Genomic DNA, 11,759 nt, shown 5'->3' on the forward strand with positions numbered 1-11,759 from the left:
ACACAGTATATTATGAGTATGTCTGAGTGATACATCTCATTACGAAACATTTATTGTTCATTATGATTCAGTCATTTCTAAAGTCCACAAAAGATRTGCACAAACTACTCAGTTAGCTTTACTCAAGTCTTTTACTTTGGCCTTAGTGTATCAGTAAAGTGTAGGTAAAGCTATTTTTAATAACTTTTACTAAGATTCCAATGTCTTAAAATATCTACAGATTCTGTTATATGAATGTGTTTTCTTCTTCCAACATATTACATTAATATAAACATCAAAACCTACAGTGTGTCCAACCAGTTTTGACGCACCAGGTAACAACCTTGCGTTAGTTTTTGACGAGATGAGATAGAGGAGTAGTGCGTTGTCATATTTTTAAAAAGAGTAGGAAATGCATGACAACTAACCGTCCCAGACCCTAAATTGAATTTCTATTAGCCCTATACATCCTATCCCTGACCTCAATACCTAAAATTAACCATTAACCCTGATCCCTTATGCGCCGCTACTAACTGTCCCAGACCCTAAATTTAACTTCTATTAGCCATATTYCTGAACTCAGTACCTAAAATTAACCATTAATCCTGATCCCTAATATTAACCACAGACCTCCAATCCAAAGACCCCTATGTGGCTCAAACCGGAAAAGTCACGGGGGTCAATAACTGATGCGAGGGGTCCAGGGGTACCCGACAAACAATAAAACAAACAGACAAAAATATATATTTCTACCCATCTACACTTCAGGGAGTCCTGCCAACCACTGCCTCATTTCTGATTTAACCATGAGCGACCAACATGAGCCCATTTTTCAGTCTGCTAATTTCTTTGAAACAAAGTTTTACCAGTTGGTCATAAAATCTTAAAGTTAGTACAAAATGACAAACAAACAAAAAATAAACAAATAAAATATTTGCACAGGTCCTAAAATATAAACATGAACAAACACTTAAAAAAGACCAAAGAAAAAGAAAAAAAGTCCTCAAATGATTGTGCAAATAGTGCTTTGGTTACAGCTGTTCTCCAAGTAAATAATAGCAAAGCTGGATTTTTAATTACTTTAAATATTTCAAACCCTTCAAAGTATTTCTTGTTGTTGGTTTTTCACAATCAGTCGACAAACACAGGAACAGTTTGATTGATTAGGCAACCTTATCTGTTGTGGTCCRCATTAAATAATATAATCACTTTGATCATTTCCCTTTGTCTTTATTTGATGGCTTTGTTTTTGTATCCAAGAAACCAGTCCACATCAGAGGAGAGAATTAGTACACACTGAATATGTTTAATGTTCATGTTACCCACCATTCTTTCACATAAAATTGCAATGGGAATAAGACTATTAATAGTCCTGTTCGTACAAAGTAATGCTGTTTCAGAGGTCTGTAGGACACCAGCATATCCTTATTAACTGAAGATCATTATTGTTTGAATTTACTTGAGGAAAAAGGGGCAAATGTTATAAATGTTTCTCTTCTCTCTGCCACCTTTTATTTTATTTGTATTTTCTTTTTTTATTGTACATAGAATTACTTTTGTTTTTTTAAGAAATGGATAAAGCTTGGAATAAATAAAAAATGAACATCCAGGACAAGGCTTAATAAAGAGATGCTGAAACCTGTAAAAGTTTGAGAAAAAAGCAGYCATGCAGAATCAGGTTGTTTCAATTGATAGGCTAAAAGTCAGATGCTTTCCACAAAAAGATGGATCTGTTCTACTACAGTCTGTAATGAACTGCAAGACAGGAGAAATAACAAACACTTTTGTGGGTATCTAAAAAAATCCTGTTTTGATCTGACTTTGAACTCCACTAATCCCAATGCAGACATACCGTTACTGTACAAACAGAAGAATTTCAAGACCATTTTCACCTTTTCCATGAGTAGTCAAAAAACCATACGGATACAAAGGTCTCCATTGTTTGTTTCATTACAAAGCTATTCTGACTAACTTTTATGCAACTTAAGGCTCCAAACATTTTGACAAATGCTAATATTAATGAGTCTTAAGCAACTATGGTGTGAAAAGCAAAACTGCAAATAGAACGAGACATTTATTAAAAAAAATAATAACAAGGATGGTTATTTAAAAGCAAAAGGAAGACAGATTTTTTTTCTGTGGACCTTAGTGGAGGTTAAATGTGGTTTTGGTTTATTTTGCTGCTGAATGAATGACGTTTGTCAGACTAAAAACTAAAAATACACTTTAGATAATTATCTTCAGGTGCTGATTTTTGTTGATACACGTAGCTCTTTTCTTTGTTGTATATTCCTATGCTTTCTTTTTTCCTCCTTATTTTAAGGTTCATTTCAGTTAGTTTTTTTTTTTTTTTTTTTTCAGGTGTTGTGTGACTTAACCCTGTAGTGCACAGACTCTGGTTCCAAAAATACAACACTGCAGCGTCAAAATGAACAGATTTTTATTTTTTTTTTATTTTTAGATAATGGAATTTAATAAAGTTCCTTTGTCGTCGTTTTTATGCTGATGTATTGATCTTAGTCCTGACAAATGGGAGAGTAAAATTATGCATCCAGAATAAACATCTGAACAGTTACTAAACATTTTTTTAATGTTCCATAATAACCTTTTATTGTTTTGCTGGTTAAGATGTAAAAATGGAAAGTTCACATACTTTTGCATCTCCAATTATTACATTTCACTCAGTTATTATAGATTTTTATCCTTTGTGGGTAAAAATATGATGTTTCAAGTCAGATTTCTTTTGACTGTGGAAAATTTTATAGGACCTACAAACTTTTAAGTGTTTGATCTARTAAATTATACCAACCTTTGAATAAATATGGGGCCATCCCAGTATTTATGAAGAAATGATAAATACAGTCGCACTCTGGATGTTGTGTTTGCTCCAGCAATAAAACTGTGTTATGGCCCCTTCCTCTGTTTATTTCCCATGATCTCTTTCCCCCTCGCTTTTATCTCAGAGTCCATCAGGAACACAGCACGCTCCAAGGGTAAACACACACAAACAAACTCTCCCCTTCATTCCAGGACAGTTTATGTGGGCCAAGAGAGATAGCATCTCTTTGCTCCATTGTCTTCATCGCACCATGCTGCACTTTACAAACAGAAGAAAAAAAAAAGAAATGCATCGGAAGTATTAATTTCAAATCTTCACACAGACATATTTTTATCTTGTATCTGTAACAATAAGACTTTAGCAACGTTCTGTAATGCTTCATGTSAAGAGATCAAGAGATTAACTTAAATAATGTTGCCTATTGCAGGATTTTCCATCACTGATCTTTTCACTAAATGGATCTGGTCTGACAGTTTTACACAGAGACTGATGCTGCACACATCTTTTGTGTTCTTTCTGTGAATCAGATGCAAACGTTTGCAGTGGCTGGGGATGTGCATTCTGYAACTTGTCCTTGGCTTATATGAATGGTTATATACTTTCAATCAAACCAGGAAGTCAGGGTCATAATAACATTTCCCAAAGACATTAGGTGATGAAAGTTGCTGCAAAACCAATTATTTTGTTCTGGTTTTCTAGCTCTCCTGTCCCTTTCTTTGTATTCTGAAAAACCAGAAGTATTCTCTTGTTACTAATAAAGTTCACATTTCGTATGAATCAGCACACATATGGAAGCACATACACTGTGTACACAGGCCTGCACACACATACATTCAAACAGGCAGACAGTACTTTCTAGTTGAACCCAGGGGTCCCACAGTGGCACCCCCCTACATGTGATGTGTGCGCACGAGTGTGTGCCTGCTTCTCCGTGTTGTGCGAGGTCAGACCAGCAGTTGTTGATTCTAGTGCATCGAATTACGGCCCGTCTGTCACTTCCAATCACAGTTTGGAACTGATGACATGCACAGCATGCTCCTGTGGGTGTGTGCGGCTGTTTGTCGCTTACCTCCAGCTGTGTTGTGCTGACATGACAAGCCGCAAGTATTCACTTGTAATTTAGCTGGCATAAATATTTTTTTTTCAGTATTATTTTTTTATTTTGCTTAGATTTATTTTTTTCAGGAATTTTGCTATCTGTAACAATGGTGCCACACTAATTCTAACATTTTTACTCTTWCTGGTATTTGTTAGAAGTAAGTAAGTGAAAAGCGATTTATAGTCATCTTGTGGGATTTTGGCGCTGTCTCATGAAATGACTTGAACAACATCTGGGGAATCCATCACAATTGAATCCTCATGTTTGACCTATGGTACTGTTTGGAGTGGTGCTCTGCTTTCTGCAACACTAAAAAACAAATTCTGCTCAGAGCATCATTGCAATATTTTTTGAACGTCTAGAGTCACCAACCTGCTTTCTCAAACATGAAGCTACTGTTTTGAAAAAAAAAGCTTAACAAAAAAAGAAAGTTTTCTTTTCTGTCTTACGTTTGACAGTTAGTTGTGCATCTTTAAGAGTTTCTTCTCCATGTGACCTAAAACCTTTTGCGTTGCTCCAGCAAGTGTGAATGTGTGAACTTGAAAGCAAGTCATCGCTTTTATAATCAAGGGGAAAAAAAGGGAGAAAATCAGGAGGTTTATTATTTCGGCTCAGTGTTTTCTTCACAGTTCCTTCAACCAGTTGGGAGACAGATCGTTTTCTCCCTCTCACTGTAGGTGTCAGACAGGCCACACACAATCTCTGCATGTGAATACACTCAGTCCACTCTGTGTACACACACACTCACAAATCTGAACATTTATTTGAATGTCAGCAAGGAGTCCACATCTCATGCAAACCCTGTCTCTGGGACGTATCACTCCCATACGCTTCCTGCTTAAACCACAGCTTCTCTCTTCCAACTGATGCAGCACTGAAGCAGTTCAGAATGATTCACAATACCATTTTAAAGCAAGCTAAACTCAAATAATCTCTCCTCTCGGCTTTCGCTGCTTTTTCCTCTCCCAAAAATCTTTTCTTCTTTTGAACTCTTCCTCTCCTCCATCTAGCCTTCGCTTTCCACTTCCCAGGATGCCATGCGGGAGACGGCGGAGCGGATTATGGAGTTGGAGAAGGCGCTGAGAGAGAGCATGAACACCTCAGCACACAGGGAGGCTCTGTGGGCGCAGGAGGAGGCTGCCCACGTTCAGGCCCAGAGACAGGTTCACCTGATGTTGCATACGTTTACGGAGGATGSCCTGCAAAACTGGCAGACGCAAACACCCACTCATATATGCAGGAGGCCTCACACAGCTCCACAYGTTTAAATTTTAAACTGATCAGTTTTCAAAAACAAAGAAAAAAATCTATTAAAAAATAAATTAAAACATAATCAGCAAAAATGTGATTCCCTAAACTGCACCCTCTTGTGGTCAAAGGTGTACCTACAGATGTGAAATCTAAAAAAAAAATAAATAAATAAATAAATAAAACAATTGCTTAATTTTAGTCAAGGCAAAATTATGCTACACCTAGATTTCTATTTTTACTCTCTAAAGTTGATCTTGCTCGTTTCCCCCCTTTTGTATAAAATGTAAATGCAAGTAGTCCAGTTCTAGCGGTCTGCTTCCATTTGTTCCGTTCGCATGCTTGAAAATGTAAGCATATGTTTGACATGTTGCACATTCATGTGCATACAATTAAAAAAAGGTTCAAAGAAAGCAGTCAAAATTTGGGACCGCAGACACGACTGAGTGCTGCCTGCCCTTTCACCGTGCATGTGCTGTGATCTATCTATCCATCTTTTGTACTGCCAGCTCGTCAGTCTACATCTTAATGTGGATCCAAAAAATAAAAGAGAGAGAGAGAGAAATGAATGTGTGTGCTTTTGTATGTGAGCGTAGGTGTGTCTGCGGTGGGAAAGAGAAACAGGGTAAGGGAGCATGTTTCCTCCTGATGTGAGTGTGCATTTGAATGAGAATGACCTTGCATTACTTACGAGTGCCACAAGTAATATGAGAGTCTATCGGTGGTTAAAACTAGAACTAACATTTTGAGGCAGAAATATGGCTGTATTGCTTTAAACACACTCTCCCTAGCAGAGCTTAAAAAGATGAAAGGAGGGGACTGGTAGACAGAGGGGCCAAGCAAAAGAGGGTCAAACTCAGTTTAGAAAATTTGGTGAGGGCCAACACTAACTGCGGCTTGTTTTTTCCTCCTTTGCGTATTTTCAYGCTTAACTTACATTCAGCATGGATACTGTGTTTATCAAACAATATCCTGACCTACTGAGMAGTCAGAAAGAATAGAAGATTTATGTCTGTGGGACGTTTTCATTTTGGTTTGTTTTGCGTGTGTGGCAGTGGATGATTCAACTTTGACTCTAGTTAACTCATGTGTAGATGAATCAGAGAGATCTTAACACAACTTGTGACACATTAACCCCCAATGACCCCAAAAGCCATAATCAACTTGCTTTTATTTTAAGGTAGTAGAGGCCCTATAAGGTATATTGAGAATGTGAGGAGCTAGCATGTAGACATAATGACTGCTGAACTTGAGTAGACTTCTACTGCTGATATAAGAACACGTCCCAATCTAGCCAAGAGTTTGAGCTCAGCCTCTGATGCTTTCTGCCAACACACTAACCTTTGTAAACCAACATAAAGTTACTAAACAAGAAGAAATCAAACTCAGGCCATTGTCAGCTCATATTACTGCCTCAAAAACAACAGAAGTATGTAAGAGGGGAACAGAGAGGGAGCCAGGTCCAGCGAAAAGATCACCTGACTCTGGCACAGTTTCAGAGTTCCCTGCCAAACTCCCATTCTCACACACTCTCCCTCTTTGCTCGATTTTTCTTTCTTCTTCTTCCCTCCGTCCCAGAGTAATCAGTCTCATGATGGGCTGAAAGCCTTCCATCAGCCTGACCCTGCTGAAATGGAGCATGGGTAATGTCCTGGGTCACTTCTCTTCACACCCGCATTCTCTAAATCTCTCACTCTGTCGCTGCCTCTCTCTGGCTTTTCATTCTCATCAAATGAAGGGAAAAAAAAGAAAAGAAACCTCTGCTGTCCATCGAGTTTTTTACCGTCTGCCTTCTTAACTCGTCTCATACAATTATCTCCACGCTCTTTGTTTTTTATCCACTCCTGTCTCCGTCCCTCTGCAACGTTTGAACTAGGCCTTTGAACCAGGAGCCTGACACAAATGGACAAGAGGGATTTACCCCCCCCCACACACACACACATACACACACACACTCCTTATGAGGCCTCAATCAGCTTATCAAACCAAAGGAGTTTGGGGGCTGGCCTCAGCAAGCCTCGCTGCAGAGCTTTCCCTTGAAGTTGAGCTAAAATAGCACGCACAGACTCACTGCTAAGCTGATTAAACTCCCTAATTTCACTAAAATTCATTGTATTCCTTATTAATGATGTGATTGTGAAGTCAAGGCTACCCTGGGTGGTGCACTAATGAGGAACTAGCTCTGATTGACATGTGGTAGGTGTAAAATGAAGTTGTCTGGATGACTGTTGACTTTTAAGATGAAAAGATTTTTTTCTTAATAGAAACCTGGGGTAAAACGTCAAACATCAGAGAAGATGTGATCATAAACATTATTATTTTTGTTCATTTTAATGGTTAGTTGCTTATGGCAGAACAAACAATTTCTATTTGCTGCAAAATCAAGATAAAAAGGCTTTCACTTTCCATTCTAAATGAGGTTACACACACTCCTGATTTTCTTTTATGTTTAAGTTTTTTCTTTTTCTTTTATAAATCTCATTCCATATGTGATATTCATGAGCAGTCAGTGAGGATATTATTGGACATCTGTGAAACACACCTAGAAAGCTGGAGGACATGCACAGTGTCCTAAAAATGTGTGAACGATTTGGCTCTTTCATAAAAGAGGCCCGTTTCTTTTTTTTTTTCTTTTCCAACCCCACAGTGGTTTCCGAAGACTTCTTTTTTAGTATTTTTTTTGTTTGTTTTACCATCATTTTAAATTTCACTATTTGCAATGCAGAAACATACATACTCTTGTTCAATACATTATCTGAACATCTTGTCTAGTAGAAGAGCCTGCTCAGCATTTAGTCACTTCCTGTTGTTAAACGAAGTGGCCCCGAGGTCTCGTTGTGTCTATCAAACACTTCAGTTTGGACACTCATGGTTAATGGCTATTTGTTTGCAGAGAAAAGACATAAATGACATGTACTTGAGAGCTTAAGCATCATCTTCACCGGCTCTTTAGTACAACCACACTCAAAAGGAAGACAAAATAAGTGGTGAAAGGTGGGAGAGTGAAGGGAACACTTGTTTTCAGCACAAGGGTCAGTGGACACGCCTTTCAACTAACCGGTGAACCTCAGTAATTTTGCCTCCTTGAAAACATCACCTGTCCATTCATTTTCATGTTTAGGCTGTCATTTCATCTCATCTTTAAGCATTCCAGCACCCACTGCCTTTAAAAATGCTCAACTCACACAGCATAGTGTTCATACGTTTTAACCCTGTTTAAACTTTTCTTTCCCCCTTTTAAATAGTTGGAAGAGTTGATGGGGGCTTTGGAAAAGACTCGGCAGGAGCTGGATGCCACGAAGGTGCGCCTGTCCTCAACTCAGAAGTGCCTGCATGAAAGAGATGGACACCTCAACCAGCTGCAGCAAGAGAGACGTAAACAGCTGGAGGAGATTCTGGAGATGAAGTTAGTGACACACGATCTGTTTGCATTCAGACACAGAGTCACCGGTGCCTTTATGAGAAACGCTTGCAGATTTTTGCCTTTGGGGTTCAGACTATAATAACACTGTGAGAAATGTTTAATGTTAATGGCAAAGCTTGTTTCGTAGGTCAACTTTAAAGTTGCAATTTTACAGCCAATTAAAGATCTCCAGCTTTTACTTTTTTTAACAGCAGTTTCATAAACTAAACAAGCAAAGCAATGCACAAGCATGGAGGGTGGGGGGTAACCTTGTCTACTCAGAGGTTGTGAAAATATCAATTAAATGTTTGTGTATAAAATCATGAAAACAAGTCCAACTGTTCACATTATTTATTTTATTTTTTTTCGTTAAGAGATAAAGGTTTAACTCATCTTTGGGAGAAGTGGATAGTTGCAGTTGATGGTGGGGGGTGTTCAGCCTGGCTTGAAAGTAAGAAAAGTGGGCTTCGAGGACAACAAATAAATTGTATGTAGTTGCATAATATTATTTCTAGTATTGCAAACATTTAGTTAATTAATATTGTACCCATTTGCTTCATATAAACCACATGTTTATGGATTTTAGATTTTGACTGGTAAAAAAAGTTTTAATATAATGACAGTAAAGATTATTGTGCAAAAGTTGTTTCTATACCTGTACACTGAAAAAAATAAAATTAAAAATCAGCATTTGCAGTAGTAACAGAAAGCTTACAAACATCTTCACTGATTTACAAAAAAGCCCATTTCCTATACAGCGTTAGGCCCCCTTTATTTTCTTCATGTCCCCACATGTGCACCCCTATATAGACATCAGCGCTGACCTGTGCTCTGAAGCAAGTTCAGCTGTAGCTACCTCGCCTCATGAAAAGTAAAATTTATTGGCTACAGGCGGATGGCCTTAGACCAAAGGTCATAAAAATGTGTCTAGCGCTTTTTAAACGCATGTTTGACTAAGAAGGAGGCAAAGAAAAGCTGTGCGGTACAGTCTATGTTTCCATATGTGATTGTGTGTCAGTGGCTATGTGTTGGCTGCATATGTGTGTTTTAAGACATCAGATTAAAAAAAAAGAAAAAAGACAACAACACAGTATCTGCTTGTCACATGTTCTGTAGAAATGCCTTTAATGTCAGCCACACCAAAGTGAAGATCACCATATGTGCTTTGAAAACATAACTTTTACAGTTTATTACATTCCTCTGATCATGAGTGTTTACATTTTCTGAATGTATCTGTCAGTTGTGTTATGTCTCTTTCTGCAAAAACACACTTCTGATACCAACCATTCCTCTGTCTGCTGCAGCATCAAATTTAACTCGGAGAGTTTGTCAGGAGGCATGAATTGCAACCAGTAAAGATGCAATCCGTGCAATGCTTAGTGACCTGGCATGAAAAGTTATATTGTTACATCTGAGTGGCTAACATTAGTTTTATATTATCATCAGAAGATCACCGAGGAAGAAGTTTGGTGTGATGGTTGGTTGACATAAACAGTGACAAAGTATATAGGAATTTTTGCTGTTGTGTTCAAGCTTTTGCTTAGTCTGTGCTGGTGGGAACAAATGAAAAGGGGGGTGAATAGGGGGCACAGAGGGCATGAGTGTGTGTGGTCTTTTATGCATTGTATTCTGTGTGTGCGAAGAGGTTGGAAGCTGGGGTTTGGGGTCACTGATGATGAGGATTAAAGGACTGTTGAATTGCTGGAGGGGGGGAAGCTTCATGAGACAGAACAAGCCACAAAGATACGCATGCAGAATGCACGCACAGGCATGGTGGAACTCTCATGTAATCACTCATGTCGGCAGACATGCACATACTTACACAAACTGTGGCTTTCCACTTTTAAAAGGGGGTGGTGGGGGGGTATTCCCACAGACAGTTCTGCTCCAAGTTAAAGCAGAGAAAACTAAACAGTAAATATGTACAGTAGACAGAGAAAGAGAGGTGACAAGAGGAAGAGAGAAGACGTCGGATTAAATGCTTGGAAAAAAAACAAGGACGGGAGGGAGAGGTGGAAGGCAAAGAGGAGCTACACACTGAAGAAATTCAAATCTTCGAAATCATGAGAGAAGTTTGATAGCGTGCCAAACATCTCCGCTCTCCCCTGTAACGTGGCATTTGTCTGGAAGGTCAGCTGAAACAGTGAACCAGGAATATTTCTATGTGTGTGTGTATGTGTGTGCATAAAAGTTAGACGGATAGAAACTCATGGCTTTTCAACACTACTAMTGAATGAAAGGAAAAAAAAACGTGGAAAATCATTTTTAATATCCTCTTATTCCAAGCTGGGATTCTTCAGCTCAAAATAGGCTATTTGTGTGTGTGTGTGTGTGTGTGTGTGTGTGTGTGTGTGTGTGTGTGTGTGTGTGAATATTAGAGAGGTTGTGTTTTCTTTAGTCTTTTTCGGATATAGAGTTGAAAGCTTGATGTATAAAGAGCAGAGTGGGTTGCCTCTATCACCCCACACCAGATTGAGTTTCCATCATTCTGTACAGTGTTCACACACAGATACAGATGGTCTCCAGAGGAGCTACTCATTAAATGAGTCTCGGGTCACAGGGTGTTGGTGTKCAATGGAGAAATTATGTGTGTGGAYGTACTGAATAGTCTATGTTTCCATACTTTGAAAGGGATAACACAATCTGCCACAACACTGCAGTTCCTGAACATGATCCTGCTGTAGACTGTGGGTGAATGGGGTGATGTTATCTCTGTTTACATTTTGTTGATAGACAATAAGAAAAAAATAATAAAAAATGTTCTGTCACTATGCACTTTACGGGTTTTATTTTATTTTTTTATTTGTTGAATAATAGGGCGGACATTTAAAACAAAAGAAAAAAACCCTGCAAAGTAACTAAAAGAGCACAAAGCAGAAACAGAGAAAGTTATGAACGATGGGACAAAAAGAATGATGAAGTGAAAAGGTTATGATGGGGGGAAAGGAGGAGCATGATGATGAAGAGAGTGGAGTCTGAAAAAGCTGGGAGAAGATCGAGTGGAACTGTGAAGTGTGTGGTTGGCATAAAATGACAAGAGGAAGGAAAAAAAACATTATGAAGAATGAGTTAACACAGCCCAGGACATCAGCAAACACTCACACTTAAGACAAAAAATAAATAAAACCTTGCCCTTTCCTTAAAAATCACACACACACACACACACACACACACACACACACACACACACA

The 11,759-nt window shown here is 38.5% G+C and overlaps 1 protein-coding gene across 7 annotated transcripts in view; it reads left to right on the forward strand.

Moving 5' to 3' along the window:
- Positions 1 to 11,759, forward strand: part of LOC106523924 (ELKS/RAB6-interacting/CAST family member 2) — a 160,583-nt gene that overhangs the window by 77,012 nt on the left and 71,812 nt on the right. For 5 of the 7 annotated variants that reach the window (XR_001310953.1, XM_014017504.1, XM_014017525.1 and 2 more), the window contains 2 exons: positions 4,928 to 5,080; positions 8,411 to 8,571. Coding sequence is in view for 6 of the 7 variants with exons in the window: in XM_014017504.1 (XP_013872958.1) it covers positions 4,928 to 5,080; positions 8,411 to 8,571 (314 nt within the window). In the remaining variant the exon portion in view is untranslated. Of the gene's footprint in view, positions 1 to 4,927; positions 5,081 to 6,743; positions 8,386 to 8,410; positions 8,572 to 11,759 lie in introns of those variants that run through there. The other 2 variants (XM_014017547.1, XM_014017531.1) reach the window with 2 other exon arrangements.

Source organism: Austrofundulus limnaeus, unplaced genomic scaffold, assembly GCF_001266775.1.
Source record: "Austrofundulus limnaeus strain Quisiro unplaced genomic scaffold, Austrofundulus_limnaeus-1.0 Scaffold3, whole genome shotgun sequence".
Taxonomy (NCBI): Eukaryota; Metazoa; Chordata; class Actinopteri; order Cyprinodontiformes; family Rivulidae; genus Austrofundulus; species Austrofundulus limnaeus.